The 20,510-nt window shown below is 35.2% G+C and overlaps 1 protein-coding gene across 30 annotated transcripts in view; it reads left to right on the top strand.

Moving 5' to 3' along the window:
* The first annotated feature begins 272 nt into the window (after positions 1-272).
* The window catches only part of LOC125753350 (uncharacterized), a 90,108-nt gene continuing 69,870 nt past the window's right edge, over positions 273-20,510 (top strand). For 7 of the 30 annotated variants that reach the window (XR_007404957.1, XR_007404958.1, XR_007404951.1 and 4 more), the window contains exons 1-3: positions 1,305-2,128; positions 6,024-6,118; positions 13,702-13,766. Coding sequence is in view for 2 of the 30 variants with exons in the window: in XM_049099386.1 (XP_048955343.1) it covers positions 4,586-4,618; positions 6,024-6,118; positions 13,702-13,766 (193 nt within the window). In the remaining 28 variants the exon portion in view is untranslated. Of the gene's footprint in view, positions 573-1,162; positions 2,129-4,533; positions 4,619-6,023; positions 6,119-10,095; positions 10,211-13,701; positions 13,767-20,510 lie in introns of those variants that run through there. The other 23 variants (XR_007404966.1, XR_007404967.1, XR_007404968.1 and 20 more) reach the window with 21 other exon arrangements.

Raw genomic sequence — 20,510 nt, forward strand, 5'->3', positions numbered from 1 at the left:
CGTTTTGCTTTCCCCGGACAGTAGGATCAGCGCGCATCGGCTGACAGGCCCCCCCGCGGCCCCGGGTCCCCGCAGCCCGCGGCCGGCTCTTCCACGTCCGCCGCGGAGCCCGGGCGCTGCACGCACGCGCGGGAGAGGAGGTCGGAGGCGTGAGACGGAGGAAGCGGAGCAAGCGAGCGGCCGGCAGCGACGGCTCTGCGCATGTCCGAGGCGCGGAGCTGGTGGGGGGGAGCGCCGGGGGGCGGGGGGGAGTGTGCGCGTGCGCAGAAGTGCCGGGAAAGCCGGAGCGGGGCGAGGAGGCGGCCTTGACAGCTGTGGAGGCAGCCCGCGTTCCCGGCATGCCCCGCGGCGGCGGGGTTGGCTCTAACGAATTTGAATGAGGAGCCTCAGCGCTTTCGGCGCCATTTTCGAGTGATGCCTGGTCTCCTCCATCCAGCGGGAGAGACGGGGTGACCTGTCCGACATCGGAGCGCTCCTGGGACTCCTCAGGGGGAAAAAAAAAAATCACCAAAAAAAAAAAAAATCGCCCCAAATTCCTGGGAGCCGAGGGCCGTCCGCGGGGCGCCGCCACGGTAAGAGCCTGAAGAAGTAACGGCGGGAGTGCTGGGCGGCGGCGGGCGCGGGGGCCGGGGGCCGGGTCCCGGGTCCGCCCGCCTCGTCCCGTCCCGGCCGCGGGCGCGCGGCGCTGGGCTCGGGGGCGCCCCGGCGAGTGCGGGCGGCGGCGGCGGCGGAATGTGGCGGGAGCGCGGGGCGGGGGCGCGGGCGCGGGGCGCGGGCGCTGCGACGGGGCGGCCGCCGCCCCGCCGCCCTGTCAGCCGGGCCGCCGTCCCCTCCCCCACGTGCCCCGCGGAGCCGCCCGGGGCCGCCGTCTTCCCGTGACAGGAACACTTGAGGCCCGCGGAGAAGCGAGCGCGCGGCGCGGCGGCGGCGGCGGCGGCTGCGGCTGCGGCTGCGGCGACCCCGGCCCGGCCCGGGGCTGGACGTTGGCTCCTGGCTCCGGTGTCTCCCTCAGGGGGCGCGGGCCGCGGAGTCCCTCAGCCGCCCGCGCTCTCCTCAGACCGCTCCTCGGGGGCGCGGCGGGCGGGCGCCTCGGGGTCTCCGCGGGGTCTCCGCGGGGTCCCCCGGCGCGCACCGCCGAACGGCCCGGTGCCCCCACCTGGGCTTCCGCCGCCGCCCCCTCGGGCCCGCGCGCTCGAGGCGGAGGGCGAGGGCCCGGCGTGTGCGTGTCGCCCGCGGGGGCCGCGCGGGGCGGGGGCGGGGGCGCCGAGTTCCGCGGGCGCCCGGGACGCGCCGAGCCCCTGCCCCCGGGGCGGCCCACCTGCCCCCGGGCTCCCCCCGGGCACCCCCGGGGCACCCCCGCAGCCGACGGCGCGGCCGACGCGTCGGTTTCTGTGGAGCCCCGAGGACCCGCCCTCGCGGAGAGCCCGTCCCCGAGGAGAATGGGAGAGCGCGCGGTCGTGGTTTTCAAATTGTATCTAACGGAGCTCCCCGAACCCCGGCCTCGTGACCCCCTGATTGGCTGCCCGGCGGCGGGCCCGGGGGTCTGATGGCGAACGCCGCCGAGGACGCTCGGCTCTCCAAAAATTACACTTTCAGAGAACCACGGAAATGGGAAACGTTCGGACGGGGAGTTGCGGGGGGGCGGGGGGGAGCTGGAGTGTACTGTTTTTTTCTTCCATAAAGGACTTTCGAATGGTTCCAAAATGTGTATTAAAACTAAAACCGGAGAGGCAGTTTTCTCAAAAATTGCGATTCTACGGGGCTGAAATGGCAAGACTTTTTGTGTGTTTGCCCCTGTTCTCTACTGGTTGAAAACTGACTGTAGTATCTAGGTTTTTTGTTTTGTTTTGGGGCTTTTTTGTTTTTTAATTTTAACAAATTTTTCAGCTTCAGCTACATGTTTGTTCGATGCAGATGACGGGAGAACTGTTTCTTTTATTTTGATGAAGAGAAACTTTGATTTTTCTTAAGGATGAGCTCCTCCACATTGTCCATAAAAATTGGATGTATTTAAATTTTTATTCACATCTAACTTCAGATACATAGGATTTGGTAATTCAGCCATTGCTGTAGATTTAAAACTTGATTTACAGGAAATTTACGTTGCTTAATTTAGGCAGTACAACAGGTAAGTATGCGCAGGTGCCTATGTATGATTCCTTGATAAATTCACTGTGAAGAAATATATTGCGTGCGGCAGAGTGGGTGTGTTGTGTCTTACGTGGTGGGTTTTCAGTTGATTTTTGTTTAATGTTGCTTGAGACAGCCGTCAATATATTTCTGTTTATTACCAAACTTGTCATTCCGTTTAATTGCATCTTGATAAAAGGCGGGTGTGGTTTTCAAAAGAAAATCACTAAACTCAGTGATAAACAAGATAGCTGAGGATACTTTTTAAAATATTTTTAATTTAATAGAAATTTTCTTTTATGAATAGCGGTTGAAATTTTGAAACTTAAGAGTTTGTAGTCTCACATTAGGTCAAATATGCATTGTTAGAAAATATTCAAATGAAAAGATCCCATGACTTTTATAAATCTCTGTAGGGCTATAAATAAAACTTATATTGAGTGAAATAGCTGAGTTTATAAATCATAGTATTTTGTATTGCCTTTGTAACAGGAATTGCAATTACAGAATCTTTGTTCATTTCCTTTTTTCAAAGCTGTTTATTTTGCATCGTCTCATGAAAATTTCATGAAAGGTGCTAATTATCCTCTCTATAAAATTTGACTTAAAGAAGTTGTAGGAGACCCCATTTCTATTGTAAATGTGATTTTATCTATGATATCAGAACTAGTGGGTTTGGGGGGTTTTTGTTTTTTTTTTTTTTGAATGTTGTTATTTGGGGTTTTATATTTTAATTTTAATTTAAATTACTATGTGACTTACGGAGTTTTGAGGATGGGGTGGGGAAAGGCTTTAAAATTCACCAGGCTGGTTAAATTTAACCATATTTTTTAGTGCTTTGGTTTATGGGTTTTTTTTGTTTGTTTTGAAGAGTGAGGGTGAAGGATTGTTTTGTCTCATAAGCCATTTTTAAAAAGAAGTGAAGGCTTTCTTTATTTAAAATACTACACTTAAAGCTTGAGAATGCACTAGCACCTAAATAAAATCCATAGCATTCAAAATATTTTTCCTTTATGTGATGCTAGATAAGAGGAAGATTCGGGTTTTTACATTTGTGGGCATGTAGGTTATAAGTTCCAAGAGATGTATATTATTTGTATTATCCATGTTACTCTGTGGAAATTGATAATTCATTTTCCATTGCAAGGGCTAGGAAAGTCCTATGTTATCACTGGAAAACAATGGTAGGGAAAGGTGTTGCCCCAGCCGCTCTACTCTTTTTAAAAGATATGTTTATATAATATTGGGGAGAGGGCACTAGAGAGAAGGTGTAAGGTGTTAGTCTTCCTAATAGCATTGATTTTCACTTGTTTGCCTTTCATAGTATTTTTAAAATTCCAAGTAAAAGTGCAATTTTAGACTGCTTGAATGCTCTTGTCTTAGTTGTACATTTACAAAATGTAGCCTCAGGTGTTTGCTGTATGTAACACCGCATTTTTTGTGATCAGATTAATACCCCTTTTTAGGTTATCAAGAACCGGAACTAGGGATAAAAATTTCAAAATAGCTTTCGTATTCTGGATCCCATGTTTCATCATACTTTGTGTACTGCATTTTTGTTTTTTGTTTTGTGAAGACGTGTATAAATATACATTTCTGTTTATTGGTATGCAGTAACTATTCGAAATGTCAAGATATACTTCAATATTGGTCAGTTAATTTGGCTTACAAAAAAGAAAAAAATAAATGCTCAGAGATTATATTAGATATTTCTTCTACATGATACATAAGTTTTCTCCAATTAAAAATAAATCAATTAGACACACAATTTTGAAATTTTATTCTGTAATTTTTTTCTCTCATTTCAAAAATTACTGCCCTAAAATTTGCTCTTGTCTTTTCTCCCTTTTGTTTAGTGAAGCTTAATAATTCCCACACTGATTTTTTTTTAACCCTTTTTTAGAAGAAACAGATTATAGGTCTGAGTATAACTAGAAAACACTTCTCAGAATTGTCATACCAGAGTATTCATGTACATGTCGTCTTGTTATTTCTTATTATTATTAGTTTTTACTCAGCAAACTTAGAAACATTGTGGCAGGACAACTAATTTTGGCATGTAATTAGACTCAAACTATGACGTGCTGAAATTTGCTAGTCCTAAATTTCTTTAAGACCAAAGGAAATCAGTAATAACCACCACTTTCTTTCAAATAAGTGTCAAAAATTAGATTAAGCCATTTTGCTTTAAATTTTTACAAGTGATAGTATTAGAGCTTTAAAGTCATGATTGTCTTAACATTTTAAAAGTAACATCAATTTTAGAATATTATGTTACTAATACATGTTTATATATTTGTCTATTTGCATTGACAACTAACTGTAGAGCCTTTCTATAAATACTGATTTCTTTTAAGGAAATGATTTTCTTTTGCCCCCCCCCCCTTGTCTTTCTCCTTTTAGGATCTTTTAGAAAGACAAGTTTCAAATATTGGAATTGATATTAAATATATGTATGAATTTTATTCTCAACAATTTTTATCAAATTGTGAGTTTAGTATACTTTTGTTTATTCCTGTCTTATTTCACTAAAAAAATCTTTGAACTGGAAAGACTTTGCCCTGGGTTCGAAGTATAAATATTAAACTGTATTTTGTAATAGATTTGGTATTGAGTTGTACTATTTTAGAGATTTTTTTTTTTACGTATTTTTCCTTATACACATTTGGTTTAATATTTGTCTTATATCCAAACCTCTTTTGTTCTTTTTTATCTAGTATTTGTTGTTTCCCTTCTATTAAAAAAGTTTACACTTGGCATGGAGTACATACTGGTTTCTACTATTTTTCTTCTGTGATATTTAAAGTTACAATACCTTAATTTTCAGAGTGCTCAAATACAGAAAACATTGTCTATATCTTTTGAGGAAGACTATGTAGAAATGATTTTAATTTTTCAAAGTGTCATGGTATTTGGATTGGTGTTTGCAAGTAATACATGTGTGGTTTTTGTCATTAAACAATCAAATATTTGGCGGCAGAGGAATAAAGGTTTTTTGGCTTTTATTTCTTTTCCTAAGCTATTCTTAAATAAAAGTAGAAAACCATGAGCATTATGGTTAACATATAGTATGTTATAAACCTTTGGTAGTTTAACAACCTTATATTTTTATACAGTTGATTACCACTAAATCATTAAGATTCAGGTGAAACAAATGAAGCCACTCGTACACATTTGATTACACCACATCTCTTTGTGGTGTAATCTATTTTAAATATTTTAAAAACCATTGGCCCAATAGTTGTTACTTAACAAATATTTCAATTTGTTTAAAAAGTTAATTGTAAATTTTGTTCTGTTAGAATTGCAATGTCTTACAATATTTGGAAATATCAGTATAATTTGTTCACTCGGGCATGGCAAAAGATTAAACGTAAGAATAACGGTGATTTCTGTCATCATTAAAATATTTGATGATTTGAGGAGAAAGATAGTTAAAAATCTACCTCTGTCCTTTGAGTAGTTTTTTTTTTTTTTTTAACAGTGGGATTTTATGAGTTTTAGAAGTACGAACTATATTTCTGGTATATTCCTTATGGAGTCCCCTTTAACAGTCCTCCAGCACTTACCTACTACACACACACACACACACACACACACACACACACACACACAATACTTTGAAAACGAATGCCCTAAAGAGAAATGAAAGCAGAAACATATTAATCTGATTTGTTTGAAGAGGCTTCAGATGATAAAGCATATCACAGGTGTTTCTAATCAAGTTATTTCTATTTAAAAAACATTTTCAAGTTACGGTTTCTTTGAACACAGGCAACATTGGGGTCATTTTGAAGATTTTACTTCAGTGTTTAGGGATCAACTGTGGAACTGCAGGAGGCGGAAATCTGTTGAGTGTCTTCATGCTATGATACATGACATTTTTATTGCAGGTTTTGACCTTTAGGAGAGAGCCAATTCTGGAGAACAACCTAACTTCTTTGATTGAACATTCACATAATGCATTGGAACATGATAGGAGATTAAGGTATACTAATGAATTTTAAAAGTGTGCTATTTTATTTCTTTGCAATAGAATTGAACTAGACAGTAAAGCTAGAACTTTTAAGTGAGCTAAAATCAAAGATTTATTCACAGAAATCTGTGAAGTGGCCAAGGTGGACTTCTCTTTCTTATTAAAAACTCCAGATTTTTAAAATGTAATTGATATTCTCATCACGTTTTATTAGGTCCAATTCCAACTGAATTTATTCTAAAAATAAGTACATATTTAGTGATTTTTCTTAACATTATTACACTCTGTATAGAAGAATTACATGGTGATTTTTTTTTTCTTAATATTATTACACTTCTATATAGAAGAATTACATAGTGGACTTTTCATCTCAAAATGGAGGGTTTAAATCAAGTAGAATTTGGTGCTTGGCTGTTTGACAGATATAGTGATAGGTAGAGCCTACATTAGATAAGATTAATAAAACTATTTTAAGAGAATTTAAAGTATTCCAAATACCATCCTAACCAAGGGTGGCATTTTGGTTGAAACTGAAAAACCCACTTTCTTAAGCAGAAACTAGTGTCTTACTCATAGATACTCTGAGTAAAATGTTTAAACTGTTCATATCAAAAATTGCAAACTCTAAAAATGTAGAATGTTCCAGTGACCTATCTTTACCTCGAAAATACTTTATCAGAGGGCCACTTTCCCAGTATATTTATTTTCTTTGATTTTTTTTTACAGTTTCAGTTGAAAGTTTCAGATACTTACCTAGTAAAACTTTTGGCTGTTTTCTAAATAATGATCTGGTATAATGTAAATGAACTTATTGAGCAATATTGCTAAATATTGGTTAATTTTTGCATGCTGAAAATATTAGTTACATGATAAAGTAATAACCATAGTGTTGTTTTATAAAGTGTATGCTAAAGTGAGCTCTACTAAAATAAAGCATACTACAATTTTTTCTTTAAATTTATTTTCCTAAAAATATTTATTTTATATAGAGGATATGGTAGATAACAAAGATTTGTTTTCATAAGAAAAATGTAATTTAGTCTTAAGAGTGAAGTGTAATTATGGTCATAGAACTGCTTGTATCTTTAAACAATGTTCAGTTTTTTTTTCTTTTCCAGACAAATTCTCCAATGTATGCTTGAACATGGAAATACAGATCAAAATATTTAAAAGCTAATATTCGATATTTATTAATAGGTAGATAATCCAGGAATGTGAATCCATTAACAGTTAAAGTTAAATAAAATGTTAATATTTAATAGAAATCAGTTTAAGGGTGAAGTTCAGATATTGGTGTCATTCTGTAAAGTGTCACTATAATACTATTGGAGATAAATACAAGGTTATAGAATGTTTTCATACTTAGATTTGACAGTGTTATGAAAAAAACAGCTTAGTTTGAAGGGGATGAAAATGAATACAAGTTTTCCCCCTCTAATTTAACCAGTGATTTTTCAGACTAGATAATATTAAGACAGAAAGTGAAAAATAAGGTTTCTGAGTGTCTGGGGGTGGGGGGAGAACTAGATTCAATTTCTCACTTTTAATCCAGATATCTTTTACACATAGCCTACTGTTAAATGGAGGAAGAGAGATAGCTTTTGAGTTCATATTTTGAGTAAAGACATAAATCCACAGAGTTGTTTCTAATTTGGGGTGTTTATGATTTGTGATCTTTGTAATTGTCAAAACTTACTGTTTGGACACAAATTTTTAACATCCTAAAGTCCTCCCTCTATAGCTATATTCTGACTTAGAAACTTCCATATATTTAGCTATACTAAATAATTTAACATCTAAGAGACTAGATGCAAATATTAATAGTTTTCTTGTATTTGGGCAGCTCTTACAGGGTAAGAAACTTTAACCTAATTAGTAGTATGTGTTATTTTAGAAGACAGGTTAATAAAGGCCTTTACTACTGTGTGCAATTGGCTAGCCTTTACCCTTTAAAGGACATTTTCTAAGGATTTAGAGTGTTTTAAATTTGCAAACCTGATTATCTATATCTAACTAATCCTTGATAAGTAGTTTGTTATGTCAAGATTTGGAGGAAAGGATTTACTATGTTATTTTTTTTTCCACTGATAGACTTCTTGTTTGTTCAGTGTTTGTATTTTTGGTTAAATGCACTTTGCAGGTTAAATAACATTCATTTTCAGGAAAAATTCTTAATTGTTCCTAAAATGCAGTTATACTGTCAGTGTTCCTGTTTTGTTGAAATAGTTATTCTTAAGGGGGAAAGAATATTTTGGATAAACTAAAATAGAAGTAATTTAACATGTCCTCATGTGAAGGGACTTGAAATTATTCATTATTTGTCATTGATGTATAATTTTAGTTTATAAGAACAACATATCTTAAGCAACTTTTCAGCTGCAAACAGCTTCCTTTATTGAGATTTTTGTCATGTTGCTGAGGATTCATTAAAGAATAGGCAATTAACTTAAAATTTTTTTTAGATGTTTGTTTAAAACAATTTTGCGTGTATTTTGTGTTGTTTCTTGGCCAACAAATAAAATATATACTTAACCTATTTTTTTCTTTTCAGAATTATATTTTATAAGCACTTTCAAAATGTTTATTCAATTAATGAGAAGATTTAAATTTTTCATAAAATATTTTGAAATAGAATTTCAGTTCTTAGCACCTACAAACCTATACTTTTGCTATTTCATTAACATATACGATTTCACTTAGTTTTACTTTCCTGTTTCATGACTAGAGTCATTTGGAAGAGAAACTTTTATAGCATGTTTCAAAATGTAGTTCCTGAGGCTGATCAAATCCACTGGTTAATAGTTTGTTACTGTTTTGTGTAAATGTCTTCATTTTTAAAAATCCTTTTTTGATATTTGCTGTCAGTTTTTTTTTTTTCATTGTATAGCTTTCATAATGTATTTAGGAATTTTGTTATCCTGTGATTCTCAGAATTATTTCTTTTATTTTTAGTAGCATTATTTGGTTTTGGACTGCTGCTAAGCAGAACAATTGTTTTTGCAATTTTGAGAAAAATAAAAGATTGGATTTTTTTTCTCCTTTTTTTCCAAAATATTTTGATCTGATTTTCGATATTACTGTATTTTATACTTTTATTTTAATCCCAAATCTAGCCTCCTTGACTAAATAATATTTAGACTTGTCAGCCAGTTCTAGCATTTTAAAAAATAGTTTATAGATGTCCTAAATTTTCTTTTTATCAGAATCAAAAATTGCTTACGGTATTAAAAGTTAAGGATTGCATTTGAAATTGAAGTTATAGGTCCGTATATAGCATCACATTTAAATTAAAAGGTAATTTGACAGAATAAACAATTCTATTTGTTACTCATCATTGATAGTATGTACTTACTAAGTTTTTAGCTTTGTAGTACACATTTAAAGTAGATAAATTACACGTGGGAACTTTTTTCTAATAGTTGGAGTTTTTGTTTAAAAAATTTTATGAGCAAAAATCTTATTTCTTTGTTAATAGAGTCTGATGTCAAACATATGGTGATGATTAGATATGTGGAACTTGGGAGCCTGGAACCTTTTATAAGCAAAATATAATTTCATTTCTTGATTAAAGTTTAGGTACTTGTTTTCCAGGAGAATGGATAGGAAAGATAATATGAATTAATGAATTCATGCCAAACTTGGTTAAAACTCTTCTGAGAGAATTTGGGTAATTGAGTTAAATCTAAACTAGGAGCTGAAGATCATTACATGTGTCATTAATTTTTTTCCTTGGATACATTATAGGTTCCCTTTCTAATCAAAACACTAATTTTGTCTTAAATCTCTTCTTCCCACCCTTTTTAAAGAAAAAATTTCTTAAGTAATTTTATCATAGTAGAGTGATGTAAGCTGACCTGCTAGGTAGATGGGATGTGGAACCATTTTTGTCTTCTGTGTCAATTGCATATGCTTTTCTTAGCTTGCTGCTTCAGCAGCAACAACAATGAATAAACAAGTATCACCACAGCCCTTGTTCTTGTCCCTTACAGCTGGGGGAGCAGGGGCTGGGAGATTGCTGCTGCTTGTCAGCTGTTGTACAGAATAGCATCAATATGCAATAATGGTGGCCAAAGGAGCCTGCACCCACCAGCTTTCACAGACCAGGTAGGAAGGGCCCAACTGTCATTAAAATCCGTATTTAGTATAATGAATACATTCTTTGACAGAAAGGTACTTTCTTCCGAAAGCTGCATGAAAAAAACAGTAGTTGCTTATAGTTCTTAGAGCTATATTATTTTTCTATTATTTACTCTACAGTTTTAGTTCATTTAATTTTTAATCTGTTAATTCCATCTGTTTGAATGGAAAACCATTTTCTAGAAGCATATATGGTTTCATGCTTTTTACTTTTAAGCTGGTAGAAGGAAAAAATATTATTAGTTACTGATAACACAAGTTAGGTATTGTATTAAGGAAAGAAAAGTTGACTATGGCCACACTGCAGTGTTCCTTTCACTTTGGGACCATATTCTGAGCCCCGTCTAAACAAGACCAAAATGTTATTGATTTCACTATAACTAAAAAGAATGCCCCATACTGCTTAGTGTTGTATTAACTAAAGAAAATCAGGCTGCACTTGGAAATTTACTCTTTACTTTTTCTAGTAAAATAATGTTTTATATCTGGAAGTTCGGATTCTTTTAAATCTTTGGGAAATAGGGCTTTATAATATCAAATGATACAGAAGGATGTTTTTTATCTTTGCAATTTGAATTTTCACACATCTGCATAACCTAGGTATCTGTGCATTTTTTTTCTTTTGTATCTAAATAAGATTCTAATAGGTTGTAGTTACAGGGAAGTGAATATTAGATTGCTACTAAAGTTCTGATTTCAAAAAAAAAAAAGTTCTGATTTCATTTGTAGCCATCTAGATAGAAAACTACAAATGACATTTCATTTTAGTATATAAGTCTAATGTCCCAATTTAAAGTCTGACATTTGCAGTAACATTTTTTAAAAAAGGTATTCATAGTTTTTCCTTGGTCACCTTCATTTAAATCACAGTCACTCCCAGTCTTAATGTTGTCCCTTACAATTGTGGTGAACTCCGAATATGAATACTATCAAAACAAACTTTGTTTTAGTGTGCTTAGGTATCTGAAATCATAATCTGAAATAATGAGCCCAAAACCTGGTCTAACATGAAGTCAGACATATTCAACCATAAATTGAAATTACTTTTTTTTTTTTGCTAAGATATTTTCTTTAGTATGTTGATGTAATTAACAGATAACATTTTAATTAGTTACCTGCTTTTAAGCAAAAAGTGAGTTGCAAAATCCTTCATACTTAAAACACCTTGTTTTACTATGAATTACTACATAAAATGTCTATGGACCACCTGTACCAGAATAACTTTGAATAAAGCATTTTACCAGATCTGCTGAATCAGATCCTTTGGAGCTAGGATTCAGGAATTTGTATTTTTTACAAGTTCCAAGTGAATTTTTTTAGAAGCACCACATGAGAGGAGCACTGCCCAAAATGAAATGGGGGAGGATTCTTCACACTAATAAACCATTTATATTTTCTGCTCCCTCTTCCTCACTGTCCTTTGGTCATTGTGGATCTAAGCTCAGTAACTAATTCTGAATCTTATCATTTCTACCACAGTAGTTCTAAATTAAGTCTTGGTATTTATTTAATCATATAAGGAAAATCTGTATTATGAGAGCTTTATTTTTGTGCAAGTACCTTTGGGCAAATTTTAGTGTCTTTTGTTTGTATTATTTAGTTATAACTATGTTATTAGATCTACACTTGATAAAAACGGAAGGATTTAATCACTTACGGATTTTTAAAATTTTCCTCTAGTTAGTGGCTATTTTTCTTAAATATACTTCCAAATACTGGAGAAAATAAAGAACTTTTCATGTGCTGCTTATGGGAGCATCTGACAATATCTTAGTAAAGTTAAGATACATAGTCTTGAACCTAACAATTCCATTCCTAGATGTTTTAGATAAACTAAGACATGTATGGAAAAATCTTGTTTACTTTTATTTTTAATGGGGAAAATCAAAAGCACTATAAATATTAAACAACAGGAAAATGGCAAATGTGGCATAGTCATATGATGAACTGTTTGTTATATTGCTATTAAAATAAGAGCTCTTTGATCATGAATGAATGTCTTCAAACAAAAAGTTGCAAAACGTTATATACTATATAATAACATTTTTATGGTGTGTGTATATGATATACATTTAAATAGATCTTGAAAGCAATGATATATAGTTTTAAGTACTTGAATTTACAATAGTAGTAGTGAAAAAACATGCAAAGGAAATACATACCAAATTCAAGGTTGTGATTTTATGTTAGGAGGGAGGAGAATGGGATCAGGATATGGTACAAAAAGGACTTAACACTATTGTCTTTTTTCTTAAAGATACGTAAGGAGCACCTGGGCGTTTCAGTCAGTGGTTTAGCATCTGCCTTCAGCTCGGGTCATGGTCCCAGGATCCTGGGATTGAGCCCTCCCCTTCCCCCCAGTCTGGCTCTACTCAGCGGGGAGTCAGCTACTCCCTCTGCCACTCCCTGCTTGTTCTGTCTCTCTCTCTCTCTCTCTCTCAAATAACTGAACTCTTTAAAAACCTACATAGAACAAAATAAGCATGCCAGGATATTCGAATTCAGTCAGAAGCTTGGGGTAGGATGCGGGGATTCATGTTGGTATTGTCTTGATTTTTCTGTGGATCTGAAATTTTTTTTCAAGTATACTTAAAAATGTACTGTCTTTATTTTGATGAAGATATTCTGCAATAAGATGTATACTTAGAATGCTCCATTAAAAGCATGAATGAGTTTATTCTACTTGTTCTATATCTTATAGTAAGTACTTAACCACTAGTTAGTATGAGAACCACAATTTACAGTCATGGCCCACAAAAAGTAAACATTGTAACCAGTTTAAATTAGGATATTTTTAAATTTTTTCATTTTTAAAGATAAACTAATGTTTCCTTTCTTTGCATACTGGCTGTTAATACTTCCTAATCTTGTAAATAAAGGACAACCTTAGAAATAGTTTTTCTTATCACTGCTCTTGCATATACTCTTGAATTCACACAATTTCATAATGGTATTTTCTTTTATTATGGCTATAGATCATAACATTATTTTCAGACATTTCTTTAAGCATTTGAAGTCCAGCTTAAGCTCTGCGTTTATATTGTATTACAGTAGAATTCTTGGAATTGGGCAATATGTGGATTTTTATTAGATTTTGCATTTGTACATGTGCATATATGTGTGCTTAAAAGAAAGACTGGTCAGTTGAGGTATTATCTTGAATTTATCTTAAAATATCTGCAATTATATGATGTGTTCTAAGTTAGACATTGAAGTATGAGTTTTAGTTGCACTTACATATTTGGTTCTTAAACTTTGAGAAAGTAATAGTAATAGAAAAGTGAATTTAAAAAATTATAACACTGTGGACTGAAATATATAAATTCTGCTGGGTATTTATAATCTGTGATTGTGCTGTATACGGATCAGAAAATCATGATTATCAATGTCAGTTGAAAATTTTCTAACCTACATAATGTGATCAAATTGTTAAAGTCTTTGCTCTTATATTTTTCTAGGTTTAATGATAGAATGAAGACCATAATAGAACAGTTCCCCTACGTAGCCCAGCAATTCTTATGTTGTAAGTATTAACTCTCAGTTAATATTTAATATTAACCTTGGCAATTGCTATAAAAATTTAGTATTTGCTTACAGGTTTTGCTTTATTTCTAAATTTTTTTCCTACTATCCTAGATTGACAACCTTTTTTTTTTTTTTTTTTTTTTTTTTTTTTTTTAAGAAAAAGCCCATGTCAGGGATGGGGGGAGAGAATCTTAAGCAGGCTCCACACTCAGCCTAATCCAAGACTCGATCTCATGACCTTGGGATCATGATCTGAGCCAAAATCAAGAGTCCAGCACTTAACCAACTGAACCACCCGGGTGCCCCTAGACTGACAACTTTCTAACCTCCCTTTACCCCTACACTTTTAAGTTTGGTATATGTTTTAATCCAGTTTAGAGCAAGAATCATGTCATTGCTTTGGGTAAATTTCGATTTTGGAAAATATTTTGCAGCCAGGCCATATCATCTCTAAATCTGAGAATCACAATTTTAAACACTTTTCTTTCAGAAGAATTTATAAAGAATTATCTTTTTTATTACCATTGTTAGGTTTATTAACAGTTATTTTATGATTTTATAAATTGGAGGTATTCTCTCTACTTGAAAAATAGTTTCTTCATTTATTTATTTTTACATCACTAGATTACACTGCAGACTTTTTTGTGAGATACTTAAAATTTAGCTTTTAAACTTCAGAAGGTAGGACAAACAGGAAGGCAATCACTTTTCCTTCCTTTGATATATACACATGTACATCTCTTTCTTAGAATAAGAAACCTTTTTACCCTAAATTATTTAACTTTTGAGAAGCTCATAAATTCTTTCCTTTTTAAGATTTTTCTAATTTATTTATTAGAGAGAGAGGGAGGCACCTGGGTGGCTAAGGGGTTGAGCATCTGCCTTGGGCTCAGGTCGTGACCCCAGGGTCCTGGGATCGAATCCCACATCGGGCTACCTGCAGGGAGCCTGCTTCTCCCTCTGCCTATGTCTCTGCCTCTTTCTGTGTCTCTTGTGAATAAATAAAAATCTAGAAAAAAAAGAGAGTAAGCATGAGCAGGGAGAGGAGCAGAGGGAGAGGCCAACTCCCCGCTGAGCGAGGAGCCAGATGAGGGGCTCTGAGATCATGACCTGAAACCAAAGGCAGATGCTTAACCAACTGAGCCACCCAGATGTCCTGAGAAACTTAAAAACTCTAAGGGAAAAATTCTTAACAGGTTAGCTGAAATTAATGTCATACCTCTAGAAAAACTCAAATCAAGGTCGTGGTAACTATACAAGATAACTAATTTTTCCTAATATCAGTTACCAAAAAGATTCATTTCCATCTATTCCTTGACCTTAATTTTATATCTCTAAATAAAAGAAACTCAGATGCATCTGTTTTCTGTCCTTGATGTGAGGGATGGCCGTGTTTCAGTGAAAACTAGTGTATTAGATTTTTCTCTTAACTAATACCACTGCATTAGTGACTGGTAGATAATGTATATGTGTTGAGAACTGACCTTATGGTAATAGATTAGTCATTGAACTCAGTAAGTAGTTTTTAGGGTAGAAATCAAATAATATTGAAAACTTTTATTAATGAGCCAGTTGGAAGAGTAGTAGCCAAATACCACAGGTCACTTCTTTGTCTAATTTTTTCCTTTTTATATTTTTGTCTCTGGAAAACTAGAATGGAAATATTTACAAATCCCCAAAGAATCTTATATAGCCCAGGCGTAATTTCTTAATTGGTCCCTTGGAAGCCAGCTCGGTTTTACTTCAGTTTAACTCTTAGAAAAAGAAATCTTTTTGATTGGTATTGTACTTCTACTGTAGACTGGAGGACAGTTGACTTTTCAGAAAGAAATAGGTATCATTTAACTTCTTACAGATTTATAAGCATAGAAAATGTCACATTTCTAACCTTATTTCCTCTCCCTTAGAAATTTCTAATCAAACAGCCTTTCTTGAATATTGTCCAGCATCTTTTAAACAAAGGTCATTTGCTATATTTTATAACTGGAATGTTTTCTGTTGTCTGTTCTAGGTAGTATGTCTGCAGTTCTCTTTAATCCTAGCTATTAAAATGATGCTTTGCTGATTTAACAATACCCAGAAAAATGGGTAAATACTGACAGGAGTCAGTGATTCTGTATGATTATGTGGGTATATCCCTTCTTCTGTCATTCTCTTAGGTTTATTTAATGCCATATTTTTTAAGCTGTTCCCCACATGTGGAATGTGGATATTCCAGAAGTTGTAGAATATTGGTGTTTCATATATTTGATGCTGTCAGAATTAAATAATGGCAGTGTTTTTATATATTGAGTTCATTTTTATATTTTTGTTGCCTAACATTCAGAAATAATATTTCTTTCCATTTTTTCTCACTTTTTCCTTTTTGAGCTGTGTTTAGTTTTTTTTACATTGCAATTTGCGGAATATACACTTAAATTATATATTTCTGTTATATATATTTTAAAGTTAAGATAACTAGATATATCATTTGATACTAAATGAAATAACATCTTTAGGTACACTGTCAGCAGTTTAGATCATTGCTTCTTTTGTAATCTACAACAAAAATTTTGAGACACTGACTTTCCAAATAAGAAACAAGATAAAGCAGAAAATTCCCCATTCAGTACTGTCATAGTTAGTACTATAAACAGAAATCATGGAAACAAGTTACCTTGTAATTCAGAAAACTTACTATTTGCTTATTATCAAGAACCAGTCTAATAAAAAGAAATGACAAAAATTGTTTCTCACATTAGACTGATTATCTAGATAAGTTTTTAGAAATGTTATCAAGTGAGCAGTAGAATAGCAATGGCATGTAATCATACCATATTAGAAAATATTGTCAGTTCTTATATTATAAATAATGTAGGGGTACCTCTGTAGCTTAGTCGATTAAGTGTCTGCCTTCAGCTCAGGTCATGACCCCAGGATCATGATCCCAGACTCCCTGGATCAAGCACCACCACCCCACTTCGCCCTGCCTTTCAGGTTCCCTGCTCAATGGGGAGTCTGCTTCTCCTTTCCCTCTCGCCCCTCCCCCCTTTCTATCTCAAATAAATAAATAAAATCTTACAAAGTAACGTAAATGTGGGGCTGATGAAAAGCACTACAGATAAAGTAAGAATGTTGTAATCAGTAGGGCAATTGGTAAATGGCAAATGACATAACATCTGTTGTGTTTTCAATGAAAAATGTAATGCTTTTGGTATGAGTCACTAAATATAGCTGAAAATTCGGTTTTTAACATATTCGTGATTGAAATTTACTTGTGTAAATTGCTGTCTGTGTGGCACCCATGAGGAAATTTTAATTATCTTGAATAATTTTATAATGTGAATGCTTCTGGGAGAAATATTTGTGCCAAAAGAGATAAAAAGAACAAATTGCTCTTTTGGCAATTGGATTAGTAGTAAATGATGTTTACAATCAAAAGAAAAATTTATAAGGGTGCCTAGTTACTGTCAGCGTTTGGTGGTAAAGAAGGCTTGCAAACTTTACTAATATGATCAACCGATGTTAATTTTGTTATATCTATCAAACCTAAGCTCTTAAAGGGGTATGTTTTGTGGTTTATGAACTTAGAGAAAATTTACAATATGCCACAGCCATTTTCAGTCATTGTTCAAATAACTGCTCTTTTTGAGAGTTAGTGTAAAATCAGATGCCAGTTGTTCCTGTCCTTAAACTCTTATATGTGTTTGACATATATGTATTTGACAGAATGATTTAAATGATTAAATCTGATCTTCTATCTATGCAAGGCTGTGTTTCTGCTCTCAACCAAATTGTAGCCATAAAATTTGAATTTTAGTGCTAAAATTATAGAAAGGAGTTGGATTCATTATTTTCCCACCTTGAGTAACATCTCAGTTCAAGATGGATGATTCAAAGAATAATAATAGGGAATTTCTTTCTTTCTTTTTTTGGGGGGGGAATTTCTTATTTATGAAGTTACCTTTGATGTTTTCTTAGGAAAATGAAAACAAGGCAAAATTTAATAGCACAGACCTTGCTTGAATAGAAAATAAACATACAAATACAATAAATTCGGCTATGCTAAGAATTTCAAGGTCTAAGCATAAATACAATAGGTAACTTCCGTAGACTGTTCAATGCAGTCTGCCCTTTGCCTCTACCTTTTTGCCTGAAATTTGAATTTTCAAAGTGATTTCCATGTAAAATAGGAATAAATTGAATGCAGAATTGAAATAGATATTTTAGGGCAGCCCCAGTGGCGCAGCGGTTTAGCGCCGCCTGTAGCCCGGGGCATGATCTGGAGACCCTGGATCGAGTCCCACGTCGGGCTCTCTGCATGGAGCCTGCTTCTCCCTTTGCCTGTGTCTCTGCCTCTCTCTCTCTCTCTCTCTCTCTACATCTCTATGAATTAAAAAAAAAAATTTTTTTTTTAAAAGAAATATTTTAAGTTGTCCGCAATGACACCTCACTTTTTGTCTAGACTATTAGTTTCATGCTCCCTGTTATATCCGGTAAATAAATTTCTTAAAATTTTTTTCAGTTTCATTTTATTTAAATTGTCTCAAGTTATTTCTTTATGCCCCTCATATTTAATATCCTACTGTCAGAACTTAAATGCAGTTTGTCCTCCAAATCCTTAAAAAGACAGCTTAGTAATAAAATATACTGAAAATTTCTAAAGTCAATTCTTTTAAAGATTATTTGAGAGAGAGAGAGAACACGCAGAGGGGAAGAGAGATGGAGAGCCTATCAAGCAGACTCCTGCTGAGCGCAGAGCCCCACATGGGCTCTGTCTCACAACCCCGAGATCAGGACCTGAGCCAAAACCAAGAGTCAGCTGCTTAACCAACTAAGCCACCTACAAGCCAGTTTTTTAATTAGCCTGTATTCATTTTATTTTAATCCTCAGAGTATTAGAATAAGAACCATTAATAGATAATGATATAGATTATGTTAGTTATAATAATTGATAAAAAATAAAATTCTCATAAGAGAGCAATATAATAATTGATAAAAAATAAAAATTCTCATAATTTATTATTCTCATAATAAATTCTCTGTTCAGTATATAATTTCATCCTATGGCTCTAGATAGGTTTTCTAAAAATAGTTTTTTTTATCTTCTCTGTAGGGTAAATATACCTAAGTCCACTGGTTCTCAGTATGAATGAGATCATAGTATGAGATGAGTAGTGTCAGTAGTATCCTGGATATTCCACTTTGGATCCGCTACATTTTGTTAATATTGCTTTAAAAATATTGCATATAGAACTGAGTATACTCTGTGGTTTGAGTACATATAGTCTGTCTTCTATGAATAAGAGGTCTGTTAATACATCTTGCCTGATTCCACTAACTTTCTCATTGTCAGCACTGTTGGTTCATGTTGAGTCACAATCCACTGAAACCCTAAGTTTATCCAAAGTATGTTTCGAAACCTACCGTAAGTTTAGATTCAGCAGTCATTTGTTAAATTACCTAGTCACTACTAGATGTGCTTATAAAAGTTTAAATTTGTAGAGTCTTAACAGAGCTATAAACTGGGCATTAATAACCCATTTTTACAAAAAAAAAAAAAACCTCAAGGCTCCGTGTACTAAAATAACTTACCCAAGATTCATAAAGGATAGAGCCAGGATTCTGTATTGGTTCTTCCAGATTCAAATTCACTGTTCTCTATCATTGTTGCCTCAGTGAATTACTTCTGCTGTTTATTATATTGATAAAATTGAAAATGCAAAAAATTTGACTAGTAAATCCTTTTGCACTCATGATGATTTTAGAGCTTTAGGAGACATGCCTAGAATGTTTTAATGTTTTTATTAACTGCAATAATGCCTTATGTTAACTAGATGAACTGAAATTACAGCAGCACAAGATAGAAAGTAAATATGCCTCAACAAAAATGTTAATGGAATCAAAATTAGAGTTACAAATTACTTACAAGGAAATGAGGGGGAAACCATTAACTTATCTAAAATTTGTATCTTTTTTTACTGTATTTTAAAATTTTTATTAAATTTAATAAAAATTTAATGTGAAATGAAAACTTAAGGTATTTAAAGATTTCTGTTTACTCAGATTCACATTCAAGTTGACTTCTTAAGCCAAACATGTATTGTCTCACCTTTCAAAATGACTATTTTTTCTTAGAAGATCACTTAAATGAAAAGTTGATATATATTAAAAGCTTAATAATTAAGAGCCCACAGGCCAGGATATAAATCACTACACTTGGAATTAAGATTTTGATAAAGATGAAGGACAAGAGCTGAATGGTTGTTTTCTAATCTTTGTTTGGTTCTTCAATCTAGCCAGTAGTCCTCTTTCCATATCTAGTTAGGGAAAGTGGATTTTCTTTTAGCCAGCAAACTTGAAAGCACAATTTAAGGGATGGAGGTACTCTAATGTTTGTAGTGGACTAAAATTAAAATATAAGAGTAGAGAAATGGCGTGAGCCATACCAGGAAATATTGGTACATAGTTAATCCAGTTTGAATGGTTGATAGGTATGAAATAACTAAGCCAGTTATGTGCTAAGCACTGTACTCCATACTGAGAATAATTTTCTCTATTCCAAAGTTTCTTAAATATGGGCAATTCAGTATCAGCCAGAAAGGTTGAGGTAAGAATACACTGGAGAAGATAGACTTAAGTTGTCCTCTAAAGTAGGGATAAATGGAAAGGGGATTAGTGAGTATTTTAGCCTCCAGCAGTAGCTTCAGTGGAGATTCAAAGATCAGGCAGTAATATATAACTTGGGAGAGGGAAGAACTGG

Source organism: Canis lupus, chromosome 22 (assembly GCF_003254725.2).
Source record: "Canis lupus dingo isolate Sandy chromosome 22, ASM325472v2, whole genome shotgun sequence".
Taxonomy (NCBI): Eukaryota; Metazoa; Chordata; class Mammalia; order Carnivora; family Canidae; genus Canis; species Canis lupus.